Source organism: Chaetodon auriga, chromosome 12 (genome assembly GCF_051107435.1).
Source record: "Chaetodon auriga isolate fChaAug3 chromosome 12, fChaAug3.hap1, whole genome shotgun sequence".
NCBI classification, from domain to species: domain Eukaryota; kingdom Metazoa; phylum Chordata; class Actinopteri; order Chaetodontiformes; family Chaetodontidae; genus Chaetodon; species Chaetodon auriga.
The window spans coordinates 10,702,025-10,722,206 of NC_135085.1; the positions used below are offsets into that span (position 1 = coordinate 10,702,025).

At 42.8% G+C, this 20,182-nt stretch overlaps 2 protein-coding genes across 6 annotated transcripts; both read right to left on the minus strand.

Moving 5' to 3' along the window:
- Positions 1-2,129: 2,129 nt before the first annotated feature.
- On the minus strand, positions 2,130-14,699 carry LOC143329474 (dipeptidyl peptidase 9). Of its 5 annotated transcripts, none has more exons than XM_076745384.1 (21): positions 14,544-14,699; positions 13,253-13,305; positions 12,813-13,051; positions 11,962-12,074; positions 10,712-10,885; positions 10,360-10,531; positions 9,969-10,079; positions 9,621-9,749; positions 9,447-9,508; positions 9,252-9,352; positions 8,817-8,994; positions 8,522-8,681; positions 8,324-8,403; positions 7,087-7,239; positions 6,382-6,517; positions 5,633-5,778; positions 5,394-5,540; positions 5,116-5,268; positions 4,598-4,740; positions 4,089-4,200; positions 2,130-3,271 (listed from the first exon to the last, which is right to left on the minus strand). In XM_076745384.1, exons 3-21 carry the CDS (start codon positions 13,033-13,035, stop codon positions 3,179-3,181), a joined length of 2,586 nt encoding a protein of 861 aa, XP_076601499.1. In that variant the 5' UTR covers positions 13,036-13,051; positions 13,253-13,305; positions 14,544-14,699; the 3' UTR covers positions 2,130-3,178. The 5 variants fall into 5 exon arrangements, with proteins under 5 accessions (XP_076601499.1, XP_076601498.1, XP_076601497.1 ...); XM_076745383.1 differs by having other exon boundaries at positions 10,360-10,528; positions 13,215-13,305; positions 14,544-14,674; XM_076745382.1 differs by having other exon boundaries at positions 13,215-13,305; positions 14,544-14,674.
- Positions 14,700-15,242: 543 nt separating this feature from the next.
- On the minus strand, positions 15,243-17,711 carry rps15 (ribosomal protein S15). Its single transcript, XM_076744295.1, has 4 exons — positions 17,659-17,711; positions 17,174-17,259; positions 16,493-16,727; positions 15,243-15,404 (listed from the first exon to the last, which is right to left on the minus strand). The coding sequence occupies exons 1-4, from the start codon at positions 17,659-17,661 to the stop codon at positions 15,291-15,293; spliced, it is 438 nt and encodes a 145-aa protein (XP_076600410.1). The 5' UTR covers positions 17,662-17,711; the 3' UTR covers positions 15,243-15,290.
- Between the last annotated feature and the right edge of the window lie 2,471 nt (positions 17,712-20,182).

Genomic DNA, 20,182 nt, shown 5'->3' on the forward strand with positions numbered 1-20,182 from the left:
TTAACTGTTGAAAAAATGTAAAATTCATCAAAAATAATTAGTCCAATTTGTGGTTTAACAGAGAGGACATTTCAAATCACTCATTGTTCAGAGACTGTTGTTTTCCATACGAAAACAATAAAGATTTGCCTGATTGAATTGAACTGAGCACACCTTCTTTCTTCTTTCTTTTTTTTTTTTTACCAGTCAAATCAAACCTGTCTGAACTCAACCACCTGCAGCCATAAAGCCATGCAGGAGACATAAACCATCTCACTGAGCCACACGTGGCAGGCGTCTCGTATCTTAAAGATTTTAGCAACTTAATCACATTACCTGGAAACAAACTTCAAGAGCCTCAAGGTGTCAGCTTTAATTTCTCATTGCACCACTTTCTGCTTCCTTGTCAGGCTTACTGCTAATGTGCTTCATCCATACTGATCCCCGAGCACTGACAACTGGTTCAGGATCAACCTCTGTAACAGCTGATCTGATGAGAGTGTGCTCTTAACTGACCTCTCCCTTCATAGCCAGTGAAGCCAACGCCTGGCTGTGACACAGGTGAGTTACAACTGGGGACAGCAATGGTTACCTGCAGAGAAAGATGTAGAGCGTAACAGACGACTGGCTCAATAAATCTCATGTTAAAACTGCTCTGTAACTATAATGGAGCAATCATGGTCACCAGTAAAAAACAACACCGATAACGAACAGCAGATGAAGAAGAACCAAATAACAACACAACACATGGGGAATTAAGTGTTAAATGCAGGAGCAGAATAAAACACAGTAACTTATATTTAAGAAAGGAGTTTTCAGAGAGGATATCTAAGATGCTCCTGATGTATCCCGTCTGGTTTCAATAGGCCACGCTCCAGTCTGGGGGCTCAAGCGGCAAAAAGCCCGCTCACCTTTGGTAACAAGCCAACAACCAGCAGAGCCGATCCCTGAGATCGATAACAGGGAGTCAGCAAATCTTTTGTTTTCCGTATAAAGCCTGCTTTTCTAATGAATACGGAACAAGTGCCCAATGTGATCCACATTTCACCCAGTTCTCTTGCTGCTTTCTTGCTGAGAGTTAGCTTGGTGAGACGACTGTGAGACCACTGTGCATGAAGTATGAAGCTACGGCTATCTGCTTAGCTTAGCTTAGCATAAAGTGTGAAATCGGGGATAAAACTCCTTCTCTAGCTTTGTCTAAAAACTGCTAACAAGCAAATCTAAAGCTGTGTAATCCACTCAAAAACTGAAGTATAAAAACAAGAAGTTGTGGTTTTATGGGGGTGCTGTTTTTCCAGGCTATGTTGCAGCTGCTAGGCAACCAGAAGAGAATCCAGGAAGTCACCAGAACTGTAATTACATAACACTTATTGACGTTGTCTTTAGTTCAGTTTTTATATGATAAAACAAAAGACAGAACTGATTAATGTGAGCTTTACAGGTGCTGGCAGTCAGTTTTTGTTGCCTTTGAACAGACCCGGCGCATTTAGATTAGCTTTATGCTAAACCAAACTAACTGGCTTCTGGCTGTAGCTTCATTTTTACCATAAAGAAACGAGAGTGGTATCAGTCTTCTCATCTAATTCTCTGCGAGGGAGCGAAGAGTCAAAGTCAAAGTTGAAGACACCAAAACCCAGTCATCATATCTAGCACTGCAATCGTCTGCCTGTTGATGGTTGGATGGTTCACTGGACAGCCGGTTTTGTGCTGCTGATAAATAAGGGCAGCAGCTTCCATTATCCAATCTCTGTGGTGTTATCAGATCAGGGTTAGGCATCAGTCAGCGAGGAGTACCCTCTTATTAAGCAGTTACCATGGCAACCGCACTGCCCACAAAGCAAGGGGGCACAAGGGCTGACATCTGCTGCTTCACTGCTGTGCACGCTGCAGAGTGCCTGAAAGCCCCTGTTGTTGAAGCAGTGGTTTGGTCAGGTGCAGCTCTGATGTGAATAGGAGGATACGAGGCAAGGAGTATAATGAAGGGTTAGAGTGGAACATCAATATGAGAAAAACACACTTGAGAGGAGTGCATTGCCTAATAAGATACCCTGGTTACATCCTGCAAAAGATGAAACAGTGGCAAATGCTGCAAGTATGTATGAGGCCTACTTGTAACCGCTTGAAAAAGACGAGTGCAGTAAAAGAGAGCATGTGATTGATTCATACATTTATTCATTATCATGTACAAATTGTATTCTGGTGGTACAAAGCTGTTGTAAGACTCCAGTGCTCACCCTCCTGTTGTCTTTATTGCAGTAAAAAAAGGAAATACCAGCATGATCAAGAGTCAAGAGGTACTTTGGCAAATATAAATTATGTTAAGAAGGCAAGCAGACATCGAGCGATGTAATGAGAGGGGAGAAAACAGCGCCGAAATATCAATGAGCAGCTTCTCTCGGCGCTCATTTAAAAAAGAATAAAAATCCATAACATGGTTTATTTTAAACAACACACACTTTAAACAAATGGACAGAGGAAGAGTCTCGGTTTTCTTCCTGTCTTCATTGTTACACAAACTGCAAGGGACAGACTCACAGTATGTATGAATACTGCAATTCTGTGTTCATGTGCTTATGAGTGTCTATGCATGAGATAAATTGTATTTTACATATGTATGTATAGTGTGGGGGCTCATGTCTGAGAATATGTGTATAGATTCCATGTCACATCTGTGAACTGTAACCCCGTTCCTACCGCTGACTCCAGTGAACGAAACAGGCGGAGCAAGGGGGAGAACAACACGATAACATTTGGCAAAGACCGTCATGGTTGCGGAGTTGAGGACGTGGGTGAGCGATGAGTCAATGTGACACAGTCTGCAAAAAATTCTCCATATGTCCTTGTCTTTGTTCAGCTTTCAGGGTGAGACACCAAATCTCTGTGCTCGTAAACCATACCCCAGACTGTACAATAGTGGGGGGGGTGGGGGCATGGAGGTGACAGAGCAAGCAAGCGAGGAACAGAACAACAGACACAGAGAGCGAAAAGAGGGAAGTATAGTGGAGAAGTTACATGACGAGTTCGTAAGACAGAGTGACCGGTGGCAGCAGAGTGTCTGATAGTCTCTCGGTGACAGGGTGAACAGTTGGGGTTGGGGTGGGGCTGAGGAGGTCTGGGAGAGTAAAGCTGGGTGGTGAGCTGGTGGAGTAAAGGAGGACAGAGGGGAAACTAGCCTTCACTTCTCCCCTGTTGTCTTATTTCAGAGGTATTGTTGTAAAAAGTGCAGCAGCATTATCTCGTAGTGCTCTCCAGACTCTGGGCAGCGAATACTATGTCGCTCGTTGGGGTATACCTGAAAAATTGAAGCAGGGTGATCAAATTACACACTGGAGTGTACTACTTCTCTGTTTCCTGTGAAATCTGCTTTGGAAAATTAGTCATTCTTGAAGGTATACTGTGCAGGAATTGATGGTAAGTGTTTGTGAACTCAGCCCCTCTTCCCCTGCGCAACGCCACCATAAGCGCACTGCTTGTACGACGACCTTAAGATAATACTGTAGGATCATTACGCTTGTTGTAATGGATAAGCCGATACTTTAGCAAGCTAACTGAGCTAACCGCCGCACCTACCTGTTCAACAGAAAACAGGCCAATTCTGCATCATTCTTCATCTCCATCCTCTCTTTCAGTGCTCACCAGCGGGTTAAAGCAGATTTTTTTGGATCAAGCTTCGTCTGCTTGGTGTTTCGCCTGTTTTTCTGCGCGGTGTTCACCATTTTCGTAGCCTCGTCTTGGATGCATGCTGCTTACAGTCTTGCACCTGGTTGCCACATTTTTAATAAAGTCCTGACCTCACCAGCAGAGGGCAGAGTCTCAGATACAGATAAATACACCACAGACTTCTAGGGGCTCATAAGTGATTTAGAGTGATTACTTTTGTAAGAGTCTATACATTGTTTTTAAGAATATCCTGCATAGTATACCTTTAATATATACTCCTGAATAAGATTAATCTATTGTATTTCACCACCATTAACATTAAAGTGCAGTACTTCAAAGATTACCAAGACACTTATGCTGGAAGGTGACATAAATTATGTCAACCTAGTATGGAGCAATTTCATATGGCGACTTCAGACAGATGTGTTCGTGTGGAATACGATGCTAACCTGAAGCTGGTAGGGCTTCCCAGCACGGATTATCTGTGACACTAGGAAATTGGTGTGGAAAAAGTGCACATTCTCATCTAGAAATCCATGGAGAATCAGCAAACGGTTGGGCCTGGAATGACAAGGATTACGTGGTTATTATATGACACATTACAGTATGATAGGCCTCACGTACAGTGACAGACATACAAATGATAGACATACAAATCCTGCAACAAAACATTTGCCCCATAGTAAAAGGCTCCCTATTCCTTCATGATTTAAAACAGGAGGAGCCTTCATGGATCCAAAGAAGTTCAGCCACTCTCTAGGTAAACTTCAGCATCCAAGAGAAGTGCTCCAACATGCCACTGGCCAGACCCTCGGGGCTTCCTCAGTGCCTCAACACGAGGCCCAACTTAGTCTGCCAGTTGCAATGAAATATTTAGAAGTTTCAAGCACTAGACCCAAAACTTGTAATTCCACACTAACAAGCAGTATCGCCTGCTTGTTTAAGTGTGCTTACTTACTCGCTGGGCAGCTTGTCCACATGCAGTGCCACAGAGCCTTCCTCGTAGCCCTGCTGGTTGTTCTCAGGCACATCCATGTAGCGCTCTGTGTAGCCTGTGTCGTAGGCCATCCACACAGTCACCGGGGCGCCTGCAATAGCCAACTGGCAGGGAAGCACAATGTAGTCAGGTGGGAAAGAATGTAAAATAATGATGGTGTCTTACTGTGGAAAACTTTCAATGCCTCCAGCACAGAGATGCAGACGTCTGAAATAAATGAAGTCTACTGGCCAACGCACTGTACAACACAGACACCATGTGGATACAAGTGGCAACTACATCACAAGTTCAGTTAGGAGACTTTGTACTTCAGGAATTCAGCAATGAATTCTGTTTCAAGTGTATTACATAGTGATACAAGACCATGGTCTGCTGTCTTATTTCTTGCTGAAGGAGACAGCAGACAATGCTCACTGATAAAAAGCAAGTGTATGGTTTCAGGATAAAAGAAGGGCCGAAGGACGGTAAAGCCTCCTAACCTTGAAGACATTGGGTCGCTGGATGAGGCCCATCAGAGAGAGGAAGCCGCCGTAGGACCAGCCGTGTATGGCAACACGGCTCAGGTCCACAAAGTTAAACTTCTCTGCCACATACTGCAGCCCCTCCACCTGGTCTTCAATCTCCACCTGACCCTGAACAGGCAAACGCAGATTAATTAACGTGGCAGTTGTGCATCTTTTTGTGGCCTTCATTCTATTACCTTTCTATCATCTTACATTATCACAGAATGAATTTCATCATCGAACTCTAACTTTACCATTTTGTTTTTCAGTGCTCCTTCAAATTCAAGGCCCCTCTGACAGGAACCCCTCCCATCAATGACGACCACAGCATAGCCCAGAGAGGCCAACGTGTTGAGACGGAGGTACTTCATCCCCTTGAACGAGTTGTTCACCAGCTGCACCTGAATACAAACACACACAAATGTTGTTTTTAATTGAACACAAACACACGGTGACACCACAGGCGCAGATTGGACTGAATACATTCACAAACCTGTGGGCCTCCATACACAAAGAGAACAGTTGGGTGTTTCCTGCCAGGCTGGAGGTTGTGAGGCTTGTAAACCATCCCATAAAGCTGGAAGCCCGATTTCCCTGGAAAGTCGAAAATCTCAGGCGGATTGTAATCTCCTGGGCAACCTGGAAGACACATTAGCACATGAGGCCATTAGGTTGGCATGCACTAAAACTATTAAGGATTGCGTGTGTGACTTGACCTAAAACTTGGCCAATAAAGCAGATTGTGACTCTGATTCAGATCTTGGAATACTGGAGCACAGGTTAATTTTCCCATTACAATTTTTAACCTTAATTCAGGAAAAGTTCTGCAGAAAGCAGAAACACTCGTTAACTCACAGCAAGAGAGGAGAAAATTGCCCTCTCACTCCTGACACTCGACATGAATCACAAAATCACAATCAACACAGACGCAAAGTGCTCCTGATGGTGAAAGTGTTTTAGCACCACTTTATCTGATTGCTGTCAGGATTGTCTGGAGGACGCCGTTGTGGATCGAACTAGCCGTCCTTGATCTAATCAAATGCAGACCTCAACCTTCCCCTACACACTCGTCTCTATTGATTCTTCCAAAAATACAACCACAGATAGTTGGACAACCTTCACACTTGGCCAGACTGCCCTCAAAGAAAAGCGGAGCGAGCCAGATTATTAAATACAATCTCTGCATATTGAATCAGTCGGGAAATGACTTCATGGTGGATGGTTGAGTCACATCCTGTTTACCTGGTGATTCCATCATGCTGGCCCAGAACTCAGGTACCATGTGTAGCGGGTCACCTTCTGAGCTGGTCAGTTTGTAGACGTGAACACAGGGAGGCGTACTCACATTACTGTAGTGGCTGACAAAGAAGTCAAAGTTCTGCAGAGTGAAAGTGGAGAGACGTGCAAAACATTAGAAAAATATAGAAATATTTTCAAAATAAAAAAAGAAACCACATAATGAACAGACAAGGGAGGATCAACATGAGTTACTGTGGGAATAATACACTGCTGACAGCGAGACAATATTTATTGCATACACAGTAAAATATCCAGCCAATCCCTGGCTTTGACAGCTTTGCTCAGGTTTGCAAGGTGCTTTAACTTTCATTGGGAAAGTGGTTTCTCTGATTCACCTAAAACTTTTCCAAACTTTCTATTTGCTGTTCTCACACTAACCCACAATCTGCAGTGTTACTGTTAGTACAGCAGTCTGTCCACTGTAAGTCATTTGTTTTGATTTAGTTCTGTTTTTTGAAATATTACAGTCACTAGTGGCAAAAAAGGCTTTTCAAGAGAGGAAGATCTGTGAGCAGCATTGCCTCTTGCTTGTGGGATGAGCCGTTATGTATATGGGCAGATAGCTGGATGAGAGAAATTCATGGACTGAATGCATTATGATTATTTCAAAAAATAAATAATAAAAAAAAATAAAAATGAAGTTTTTACCTGACTAACAGAACAGCTATGGGAGAAACCCGGCTTGGTTAGTCTGACCACATCTCCAGGTGATTCATAGCTAACCACATAGAGGTGGTGCTCCAGAGGAGTGTCTCTGGTGCCCTGGAAGTACACCAGCTTTGATGACTCATTCACCCAGATCTAGCGAGGAAGAGAAAAGAGAAACATGAGGCCCAGGCATGTGAGGCACTATGGAGAGACGATGAGAAACTTCACTGGGGCTACTGAAATATTTTTTTTTTACTATAAATATAATTTTACAACCCCCATTCAACAAAAGTTGGAATCCATGACCTGGATTACTGCCAATCAGCACAGACAAAGGTTGCTGTGTAAAACAAACGTCAAGACAGAATGCAATCATTTGCACATCCTTTCCAGTCTACATTCAACTGAATACAGCACAAAGGCAAGATATTCAATGTTAAACTGATAAATTTTATTACTCAGTTTTTAACAGTGTTCAAAGGTGCTGCTGGGTGAGCAATGTCGGATTTGTTAATAGTTCTTTGTACATGGTTCCCCAGATTTGTGACAGTGCAGTAGCACCATGACCCTTAGGAGTGAGGAAGGAAGTCTCCTATAACAAATGAGAAGTGAAAGTGGCTGCAGTACAGGCTAGCAGGACATCACCAGGGAAAATAAGACGCGTCTGCTGATGGGTTAGGGTTAGGGATGACTCGTTGTTGACGTCAGAAATTCAAGTACAAGTCCTTGAACTGATGTACACACCTTCAAATTACAGCTGAATTTTAACCTCACTGTTTAATTATGAGTTGGAATAGAGTCCAAATACTTTCTTAATGTAGTCTATAAACACCTGTAAATCATTCATTCATTCATCTTCTTTAACTAAGAAGGCTGGAGCCTATCCCAGCTAGCAATGCGAGAGGCAGGGTACACCCTGAACCGGTCGCCAGTCGATCGCAGGGCTACATACACACACACACAGACAGACAACTCACACACTCACACCTACGGACAATTTAGAGACCAATTAACCTAACGAGCATGTTTTTGGTCGGTGGGAGGAAGAACCCACGCATGCACGGGAAAAACATGCAAACTTCACACAGAAAGGCCCTGCCCGACCCAGGGTTCGAACCAGCAACCTTCTTGCTGTGAGGCACGCGCACTACCTGCTGCGCCACCGTGCCGCCCCACCTGTAAATCTTTTGTGTATAATGTGAATTTATACATTCAAGACCGCCAGCCTTTGTCTAACCTTAGAACCATGTCTTGCCAGCACTTCCCATTCTCCACTGGTCAATGTAACCTCCTCCTTGATTGCACATTTGAAGTCTCCTGCACAAAAGAGATAACAGAATCAACATGCTCCTTGACATACCAAACACTCTGACATAAACCATGATTAAGTGATTGTCTGATAGGAACATTTCAAAGAAATGCAGAAGTGTCTCACCTTCTATGTGTTGGTAGTCATCTGTCCAATGGTAGCAGCCTTTTTGCAACAGGGATGTGATTTTATACAGATGGCTGAAACCTGACTTGGACTCATTTATCCAAATGAAAGTAAACTCATCTTCTGTCGTTTGAATAAATGGATAGAATATATCATGAACCTGTGGAGAGAGAAGAGCAGTCAGTTACTGAATCCTTACAGCAGTACAGCCTTTCATAGCCGTAACAATTAGTTAATTAAAAACATGACAGATATTTTTGAGGTCACTAAAGAGGGCTCATGTGACAAGACCTACATTAATCCAGACGTCGGTGGTCTCTTCATAGATGATGTATGGCTGTGTGTTACTGGGCACGGCCTCCAGACTCTCCTGCCTCTGAGCTGGGTCATCTGTGACAGGGATGAAGAGGGCTGGAGGCAGCAGAACCAGCTGTAGTTTTCTCTGACTGCGGTCCAGAAGCACTGCCCAGCCACTAGGGGGACGCAGAGCAGAGAAAATTCAAAAGATTGCTTCATACAGCAAGAGTAGTTGATTATGGAAATAACGGCTCCATTAGAAACAAAAGACATCAAAGACTTCTTGTCCATTAACATTAAAAATGTTTACATGCTACAGAGAATACTATGTGTCCCAAATCACGTCACAATATTAGAAGCCCTCACACCAGGCTGTGTACCATCTGGTGGTTTATTTTGAGAATGACTGCATCACTGAGTCCACAACACTCACTATTTGCCATCACTCGTCCAGCCCACTCTGGCGATGTATTCTGTCCCAGGAAACAAGGAGGTGAAGGGGACAGCGAGTTCTTTATCTTGTGTGCTCACAATCTGTAAGTACAACCATACACACGCTGAGGATGCTGAACTATCATTTTGGAGAAATAAACAAAACAAAACTAAAAAAAAATGGTGATAAACTCACTCTTCCTTGATGGTCTGTCTTGATCTCTGCCAGTTTAAGGGTAGCCTGGGGATTTTTGCTACCTGTAAATAAAGAAATGTCAGTTGTAAAAGGGTAGACATGGCCAATTCACAACAAAGTATAATTCACTGCTCCAAGGCTGCGTTTGTGTGGAGTGTGTAGGGTTACACTGACCTGTTCGTGGATATCTATACGCGTCTGCTTTCCGCTCTTCAAGTGCTGGAGACGGAACATGAATAATCTCTACTTCGGTCTCATCCACCTCCTCATACAGCAGGCACACCGTTTTACCTCCATTATGGTCTGATAGGGTGAGATAAATCAGCAAACTGAGCCGAGTGCATACAGAAAGTAATGTACGCAAACTCAAAAATAACTAATCATGCAATTGGAGGTAAAATGATACGCTGAACAAAAAAAATGCTAACATGTTGTATCAAATACTGAGTAACACTGGCTGTCAGTTAGTTGTGTTCCTCACATACATGAATGAACTGTGTATCTAAGCTACAAGCTGCTGACCTTCCACTGCTGTGGGACTCCACCAGTAGCCAGTAAAACGGTCAAACTCTTCTTGGATGACAAACGTTGCTACACCTGCAGACTTGGGGTCCTCCTTAACACTATCCACACCTGGACAAAAATCAGAAATTAGCAAAAAAGCTTACATCCATGTCATGTTACTGGTATTGTGCTAAACATACAAATTACCCAACACTGTACACTCTCGTCTTAAGAGATACAACCATGATCCCAAAAAAGTTGGAACAGAACGGGATCATTTGCTAATCCTTTTTGACATATACTCAATTGAAAACAGTACAAAGACAATATTTAAGCATGTGAAGCTTCTTACTGTACGACATTTCATTGCCTACTCAAACAACATAAAGCAAACCCAAAGCCGTCAGACCTTTGTGGCAGTAAGTGAGTCTCCGTTCCTCGCCCGTCTTAATGTGGGCTATCCACAGGTCGTTATTGTTGATGAACGCTATGAAGTCAGGGTCTCCGGGGCAGATCTTGGGGTCCATGCGGGTCCCTGAGCACTGGGTCTTGATCTCCACTGGCTTTACAGGAGCAGACTGCTAAAGCCAACATACACAATCTTAGTCAAAGGCAAACAGAAGAGTGACTTTTGAATGCAAAGATATAGGAGAGAACTGTTAATGAAGGCAGTTTCACACACATGAAACACCTTATCTGGATTAAATCTGCCCTGAGTGTCAACGGGTTCCTAATTGAAGAAAAAACAACAGTGTACTCACGATGAAGCCATTGTTGCCTCCATCCTGACAGTAGAAGAGGCTGTTGCTGGCCTGGAAGAGGAACAGGCCCGTCTGGGCATGGTAGTCATAGGAGGTGATACCAAACGCTCCGAGACGTTTGCGTTCTCTTAGCAACTCCTCCTCTCGAGAGTAGGCCCCCTGGTGTGGTGTAGCCTTAGAGGAGCAACAGGAAATCCGATGTACAACATTAGAATGAACGGAAAAGATATTTTACATACAACTTTGCTTGGATATATAGGTTTTAATGTGCTAACATCCCTCTCACAGTTTACACCATGGCCGCTTAATCTTTGGACTTTCTGAGCTAAAAACAGCGGCACTCCCACAGCCTCAGGGACTTCTTATCTCAAAGTGAAACTTGCTTTCAAGTAAAACTACGAAAAAAGACGACAGTCAAATTATTAAGCCTCAGAACCCCTCAACCCACCAGCAGGTTTGAAAGGCACGTTTTCCTAAAAACAAATGTTTAAAAATAAGCCAAATAACACCATTTATCATAGAATGAAACTATAAAAACATGAATTATTAAAATTTAAATTTAAATTAAAAAAAAAGGCCAAATCTAAGCTTAAAATAGGGATATTTCATCAAAATCCCTTCATTCTACATGTCTCATTTAAAAGTTGGCCAAAAATAGTCTGCTCGCACTAACAAGACCCTGTAAAAAAAAAAAAAAAGCAAATATCAAATTCTCGATTCTTCAGTGCAACTGAATGCAAAGCCTTGAATGACAAAGCGGATACGAACAGTCACATGACAAAAACTTCAGCTGAACTCCAGGCTGTTTGCACAGAGGAGAGGAGAGAGGTTGAGAAGGCCTGATGTTGGTGACACACCTGGGTACTTAGAAAACTTCTGTCTCTATAAATTCCATACATTTGAAAAGAATCAAATAAATTATTAAAGAAATTCAACTTCGTTTTTTTCTTTGTTCATGATTTATTGTATTATAACTGTGTTAGACTGCACAAAACACATTTTTGAGTTCTCACTCCTACTTATGAGTGTGCTGTTTCCATAGAGGTGCAGGACTTAGATAATGCAGTGAAAAATGAGCCCACAGAGAGTAAAAAGGCAACTGGAGCAGAAAAAAAAAAAACCTAGAAACTGCTTGGGTTCAGAAGGTTAAATGGGACTGCTCAATAACACCCAATTGTGAGACACCATCACCCTGTGATATTTGGTATTGGCACTGCATGAGCAGGAAGAGGGAGGGTGGGGGAAGTCACCTGGAAGTGATCCAGCATCTGTTTCCATGACAACACTAAGAGGGCCTCTTTCCGGATCTTCTTGGGGATTTCTGAGTAGAGTAATGAGTTCTCTCTGCTTCCATAAGGCATTCCTGAAAAGCACACAAAAACATAAATGAAGGCAACATCACCAACAACAAATAAAAAAAGCTTTTGCTAACTGGAAAAGAAGATATTCAACACAGTGACTGCTTTATTATCATGAGGCAATCGTGTTCCGCTGCCTAGAGCAGAAAAACATGACTGAGGTATGGTGAAAGGAATACAAAGAAGTAGTATACAGAAAATACAAATCATAAGATAATCTCTACAAACACATGTCGGCATGTGAAGCCAAGGGACAAGATTTTGGTATCAAAAGTGTTCTGGTTTCCATTGGTAGTCAAATTTGGAGTGACCAATCACGTTTGAGCTGGCTTTGGTTTTATGCAGGTAATTTGGGTGGATAGCAAAAGAGATCAAACACATTGGCCGAAATGCAGTCTCACAACCCATTAGCTATCGCCTGATGACGATTTAAGCTTTTTATTAGCTTTTTGACATTCATTTACCTGCATTTGTATACTGATGTCTGTTTATGGAGATTAGTCAAAACGTTGTCAGAAAGTTTCTCAAGTTGCTAATTGGACTGTAAACAATGATTGCCGACTGCCAGGATTGGCCTGGATATCCATTATCCGGATATGCGCTGGCTTCACCAAAAGCCCCGAACATTGGCTGTTGCCCCAGGAGGATAAATCCTCTTCGGACAGAAGTCGATGGGATAAGACATTGAACATACACTGATTCAGGGAATTTTGTGCAACATTGTCAAGCATCAATCCACTTACCGAGGTAGTACAACCGGTGGGAGTGGGGTCCATTCTCATCCTTCTTCTGCACGAACTGGAAGTCATGGGGAGCCTTGTTGGCGATCATGCCTGAGTACTTCCTGCTACAGTGGATAATGTCACGGAGGCCCTCCCAAGAGTGTTTCTCCACAAAGAACTGAGATGGGACATCCTCCATCTCGACCACCTCTGTGTTGTCCGAAAGGCCATCCACAGCCGTCATGCTCACTGTCACACAGCTGGATGTTGACATTAGAAACAACTGATAAGAGGTGCAGAGACCGAGACACGCCTGCATTTGTGAATGCCTTAAATGGAATAGGTTAAAATGTTTATTCATCCATCTTTCTAACTAAGCATCAAAGCAGTTAATAGAGATATGACATGAACCTTATACTGTACCTTTTCCAGATACCTTCTTTATTGTCAGAAAGTTTTACCTTCTTGACTCTATGCATTCACCGGTCAACACGCCTCACTCCGATTCCGTAACCTATGAACAAAGAACAAAACTGAGATCATGATCAAAACGCACCTCCAACAGAAGAGGAAAAACGTAACTAATTCAAGAGGGCTTTAAAGTACACTGACTCAGAAACATGGAGCCATGTATTATAAAACTACAGACCAGAGTGACAATTAGGGATCATGATTCCTGTTAAACCTCTCACGTGTTTCTCTTTGGCAGCACAAACACAACCGATAAGTCTTCAACTCTGCTAAAGGTGAAGTGCAGGGTGCAGGGAATACCCCACATTCCTTCCTTTATCCCTCTGTGTTGGGAAAGGGATTAGCATGACGCAAACAGCAGTGGGAAAAATCATTTTCTCTAAATTACAATAAGTAACCAACTGATGTTATTGTTGGGAAGTTGTGGCAGGCTGGTCTGAAACTGTTGTGAGGCACCTGAAATCCGTAAAAACACTGAGCTCACGACAAATACACCAACCAGCAGATGACCTCATCTTTGAATTCAACAATAACCAGCATCACAGGTTAAGCTGTCGCCTTGTACCTACAGGGGAGATAAAGCAGTGGCTTGACGGAAGTGTATTTATGAATGGATATGAGCCGAAACGTACACCTGACTATTTATGTGCCTTTACAATAGGACGTGCGCCTTCTCTACTTGCTGTATTTTGCTTAAAAAAATTTCCTCTGACATTAAACTTTAACTTAACGCGGCCTCGGTGTTATTACGTAAAATATGTTAAAATTGATAGAATTACACTGCAGCTTGTAAAGATACACGGAAAGGCCCTGTTTGACTCAGCGGCTTACTTTACAGGCTTTAACAGGCTCAATGTGGGAGTGGAGAACAAGTCGGGTGAAATAGTAAAATACCGGTACCGTTAACAGCTAGCCTACAATAGATCTTTGTTCTCGGATTTCATCTACTCAGTCATACTGGGAAAAACACCGGCAAATTCATTTGTGTTGACATTTTACACAGCACAAACGTTACTTACATTTGTCAGTGAATGATGAAAACTCAAGCTGTTAGAAAATGACTGTTATCAAACCGTGGCTATGTTTAAAAAAATCTTGCTTAGCTACATTTTGACATGACAGCTCCCCTCTGTCATTTTCGCTCTAAAGCTAACTATCGTTAGCTAGCTACCTAGCTAGAAGCAAGCTAGCTGTTAGCTAGCGATTGCTGGTATTTCTGTACAAACAGACGCTCGAACGACCGTCCCTATGAAACAAGCTGAAATTAAGGGGAACACTTACCAATCTGGCCACTGTTTCTTTACTCGGGTTCTAGACTTTATTAGCTTGGTGTCAATAAACAGATTGTGTAACTCCTAAAGGTTGTATCCATGGCCCAGAGCGGCCACACACAAAATGTAACTGGCTTTCGGATCGGAAAGAGGAGGAACCTTCGCCCTGGTGGAGTTCACACCGGCGCTTTTTCAGGGCCGCACTGCCGCTCTGAGGAGGCATCGGTTACGTTCAGCGCTGATGTGTGGCTGGACTGCCATCATCCAGAGTTTGACTCATGATCTTCATAATTGTATTTTTAAGTTTCCCGTGCACTGCACAGCAATTTGTGCCTAACCAAATGAACTACCGAGACGCTCAAGAAAAAGTGAATAAGCAAGAAACGTAAATAACTAGATTCTATTTTCAAACCAATGTTTTTAATCCACTGGCACCAATCTGTATCACACTTCAATTGTATGTTCCTTATGAATGTATTTCCCACACCTCTACTGTCACACAGCAAAACAACCATTTACTGAACATGATCAGGTTTTCCAGTACAAACAGCATCTCTTAGATCAACAGCAGCAAAACTCATTGTGTGTATTCTCCGTAAGCCACCGTCAGGTTTATCAAGACACCTCGAACGGTCAAAAGCTGAAGCTTTAAGATTACACCCTGTAATTCATTTTGAAACACTGTGCTGAAGAAAGCAAAGCAGACAGATTTTATGGAGCAACCATTTTTTTTATTTATACAAAGAATACAGCCATTCTACTTCAGAGGGATGAAACGAGAAGAATGTGTGGCTCCAATTCCAGGGCGACCGTGCTTGACTGGCTTGTAGGTGATGGAGAACTCGCCCAAGTAGTGACCGCACATCTCAGGCTGTTAGAGGAGAAACATGTTAGCAACAAGGTAAATGCCCTTCATACACTTAAAGCTGCATGTACAGTAATGTAGTAGCTGTTAATCACAACCTTAGTTATGACGAGATTCACTGTAAATAGTACACGTTAGCAGCTCTAAAACTGTGGCATCAGTTGCCAACACTACCTTGCCATTAAACTGTCCGCAGGCAACATTTTGGTCAGCACCATTATTCAGAGCACCCTGCCTTCTTGATAACAAATTTGGTATTCCCAAAGGTATATTTGGACATCCTGCATTCTGCATCCTTCATTACACATCTTTCGTCAAAATTTCAGGCCCAGGCCATGTTGTTCATTTTTCTGTGTGGTAATTCTTGTAGGTGTAATTGAGAAAATTTGCAGAACAATTACCAATTTTCACAAGCATGCTTGAAGCAAAGGCACGCATAGGAACATCATTTCAGTCCTATTATCAACTTGGTGAATTTCAACAACTCTTTCTGTACAGGGTGTTGTATTTTGAAAAGTGACCGCATTCTCTACACGTTCCTGTCTGACTTCCTGCTCAGCTCAATCTGCTCCGTACAACTTGATAAGGCTCCTATCAAAATTAGACTAGGCATGTATATCAGCAGAGTACAACAGAGGAACGCTTCTGAAACACAGTGTGGCACGCCTGATGGAATCACATGCATTGTCTGGATGGCTGCAATCAGCTCTGGTGGCCACGCTGGTCTGCCCAGTGGAATTTGTGGGTTACACACAAAGATAACACTGTTTTCACTGCTTCTACTTCATGCTTACTGCCATGACATTAATGAAAGGGAGATAATGGATTATCTGACAGAGCACAGACCCAGACTGACAAGGAAGTTTGACAAACTGATTAAAAATGAGCCCAGCTGAAGGTACTGATGCTTAGACTTCTGCCTGCCTGCTCTGTGTACATTAAAAGAAACATTCCAACCTCACAGTGCTTTTGTAATGCCCACGTTGTTATAAATTAGCCACCAACGTCAAATTTAGCCAAGTGATATTGTTTCAAATGAATTTGACTTCAGTAATGAATATGCTCTACCTGCCACATGACCAGTAGCACCTCACCTTGATTTCAACCTGGTTGAAAGTCTTGCCATTGTATACACCAACCATGGACCCGACCATCTCAGGCAGGATGACCATGTCCCTCAGATGGGTCTTCACCACCTCTGGTTTCTCCATGGGGGGAGCCTCTTTCTTTGCCTTGCGCAGACGTTTCAGGAGGGACTGCTGCTTGCGGCGCAGGCCACGGTTCAGCCTCCTCCTCTGGCGGGCGCAGTACAGCTGCATCAGCTGCTCACTACATGAGAGAGAACACTGACATCAGTGCCTGGGCATCTTCAAAGTACGTTTCTTGTAGAATGCGGAGGAGCAGCACACTGGCAACAGTTTTTTTTTTTTTTTTTTTAATTTAGTCATCTCACAGTCACTTCAATCGAGACCTGTGCAACAAAGTCAGGCATGCATTTATTTCAACGCAATGTCCAGTCTACTCCTTTGGCTACCTTAACTTTGACCTTCGTATTACACATCATCTAATGTGACAGACTCAAGAATTATGACCCATAATGGAGCCACAACAAAATATCCTTTTGGGGGATGAGCAAGGAGTGAAATCTGAAAACTAGGCTTTACAGTATATTAGGAAATCAGGATGTCAGTTTGCATGCCAAAAGGAACGAAGAAAGTGAATTATAAATGCGTTAGCTGGTCATCATCCAGCACTAACTAATCAACCTCACTTACTAGGACATGTCCAGAAGCTGATCCAGGTCCACACCTCTGTAGGTGAACTTCCTGAAGGTACGCTTCTTCTTGATCTCCGTATCCGCCTAAGAGACATCATTCCTGGTTAGTGTGTAGCTTGTGCAGATTGAACATTAATGCGCATACACTTCAAAATGAATTCAATGTCACCGGTAAACATCTACATAACAACATTAATAACGCTCGCTCGGCCCAACAATTCCAGTAAAAGACAGGTCATTTTAGTTACAAGTTTCAGGCTACGTTAAACGAACGGGCTAGCTTAGCCAGACGGCCATAGCTCTGGCTAATACATAGCCTATATTCATGTCTATCTGACACTCTAAGCATCGATTTTCTACTGAATAGTTAGCGAACATGTGGAACTGTCGGATGATATTACGAGCAACCCAAATCAGTCCATGTAGAGTTGTGATGCATCTAGATTATATTCGGACAAGCTTCATGATTGGTAAAACACCTACCATCTTGCCTGATGTTCCAGGGAAAAGAACGGGCCGAACTCTCGTCAAGCCTGATATCGCGCGATTTGAGCACGACATCCGGTGGTGTCTTCCGGCGTTAGTCCCCGCGGTGAACTGCAGGTGGGGCGATTGTACAACAACTTCAGTTTTTTGTGACGCTGTCAAGTTTCTTACCAACGTGTCCCTTTTTTATTATCGCTTCAGTGAATCTTATGCCTTGTCAACACATGAACGAGTATTTCTTAACGTAGCATTTTCTATGCAATAATAAAGCAAAGTGCCAGTTCTACATGTCATGGAATGTTGACAGCAGAGTACGTATATATTACACTATAGTATTCACTCATACACTGATGTATTGATACTTGGATACTGTCATGGAGTATTAGGTGATGGTCTTCTATATTTGACCCTGTACTTTTATAGCTCTAAGCCTCACCCTGAGTCTGATGTATGAACCAGACTGAAACTTGAAGTGGTCAGTTCATCCAGTTACAGAAACACATACAGTATGTTCTCACTTCCTCCATTGATATCTACAAATAGTTTGGGGTTTTCTTTCTCATCTTTTGAGATATTTTACCCGCCCACACGCCAATACAAGGGTGAAAGGCAAGATGGACTATTTAATTTGTGTACTTTATTCTATGTTCTCCAGTCCTGAAATTATATGATTCATGGTTGTTTGAAAATACATACACTTAATTTTAAATTGGGCCTAAACCAAATCAGGTCGATCCTGTTGTATTTGTAGAGACTGTTATTATGCTGCTGCGGAAACCCTTTTTTGAGTGTGTTTTTTTTCTCGCCCATTTGCAATATTGAGTCATTTTGGATTCTGAGTGTTAATTTGACTTTTCTTCTTCGGCCTTTAAGTGACACTTAAGCTCACTTACTACTCCTGGTATACCCATGAAATCTAGCACTCACATCAGAACCCATCAACACTGTGATAACTGACTGTTGCAGGCCTGAGTTTGGGTAAAGTTGCTCCAATATTCGCAAACGTTGGTGCGCACATTGCTCTTATCATTTCAACCATCATTCACATTGTCTGTCATTAACTCCAGCAAAACATTAGTCGGCCATTTTGTATTTTTTGAGAACTTTTTCAAATTACTCCTCCATGGCACACTCATGACGCCATGGCAATGAGGAAGTGGGAACATACTCAGCGATATTTCATTGAATCAGCCCCAAACTTCATATGGGTATTAATGGACCACTCCTGATCATACCTATGTAACATCCATGAGTCATTGCCAAAGCGCCACCTGTTTCATGTTGCCAAGCAACAGGAAGCAAATAACATATGACAGCCATCATTTGATTTACATGAAGTTTCAATTGCGTCGTCTACACTTTATACTGTATGACAGCATCATGTATAATTAATGCAGGATCTCTAGTGCCACATAGTGGGCACAGGAAGTGATATGTAAGACTTAACAAACTGATTTGAAAGGCCTGAGACGTTGTGGGGGTGGAGCTGGACCCTATGGAGGCAGCCAGAGAGGAGGATGCTGTCCAAGTTAATTTTCATTCTGGACCATGTGTCCCACCCATTCCATGACTTGCTGGACAAGCAGAGGATTTCATTCAGTGGCAGACTCATGTCCCCGAGATGAACCACAGAACGCCACAAGAAGTCATCAAACTTTTTAACTCCTCCCTCAGAGAGTCAGTCACTCTGAGTCAGTAGACTGGCACCCTGGACTGACTGGTCTGACTACTTCACCCCTGTCAGTAGCTATATTACTGCACTACCTCACAACTGTAATAATGTCATTAACACGTGTAATTAATCACCTGTGCTGGGCTGTGCAATAACACATAGCACTAAAAAATAATATTGCTAATGGGAAAAACTGAAAATTGCAGTAGAATTGAGAATTGCACATGATTTAAGTGTTTTTCACAATTGCCCATTAGATTAAGTGCATAAAAAGAAAAAATATGTATGTATATGCATAGACATATGTTCATATGTTCAGTCAGTACTTTTCCACTCTCACTCCCCTGCCAGCCACGCCCACCTGCCCACTCACCTGAAATTCAGAAGAAGAAGAAGAATCAGAGGGACAATCCCCTTTATTCATCACACAGATACATGCATCATGCCCACACACACGCCATGCACTGGTGAAATTTATCTTCCGCCTTTAACCCATCCTGGTCGTCCTTCCTCCGCGGCAGACCAGGAGCGGTGGGTTCCTTGTGTCACCATTGGTCAGGTGGTGATCTTCTTGCATGTTTTTAGTGGGGGTATATTTTTTTATGGAGGATACCCCAGGTGAACACGGGGAGAACATGCAAACTCCACACAGAAAGGCCTTTTTCCTCAAGAAGCAGGCACCGAAGGCATGGTGGAGGACACACCCCCGGTGCCCGCAGCGAGAATCGAACCCGGGACTTTCTTGCTGTGAGGCGACAGTGTTGCCACCGTGCTCCCAATTAGTCCAGTATTAAGATGCTCTCCCACACTCACTCAGTGCCCGATTGTTCTTTGTTTCCATGCAAGACT

Bases quoted from the DNA above. Each gene is read 5' to 3' on its own strand.
- LOC143329474 (XM_076745379.1), bottom strand. From the start codon at position 13,270: ATGCATAGAGTCAAGAAGGTAAAACTTTCTGACAATAAAGAAGGTATC. The intron at 8,682-8,816 runs GTAGGTCTTGTC...CTCTCTCCACAG, and splicing joins CCACCGACGTCTGGATTAAT to GTTCATGATATATTCTATCC. The intron at 5,779-6,381 runs GTAAACAGGATG...TGTGTCTTCCAG, and splicing joins CAGCATGATGGAATCACCAG to GTTGCCCAGGAGATTACAAT.
- rps15 (XM_076744295.1), bottom strand. The intron at 16,728-17,173 runs GTAAGTGAGGTT...TCTCTCATGTAG, and splicing joins CAGCTTCTGGACATGTCCTA to TGAGCAGCTGATGCAGCTGT. The intron at 15,405-16,492 runs GTGAGGTGCTAC...CTCCTCTAACAG, and splicing joins TCAACCAGGTTGAAATCAAG to CCTGAGATGTGCGGTCACTA.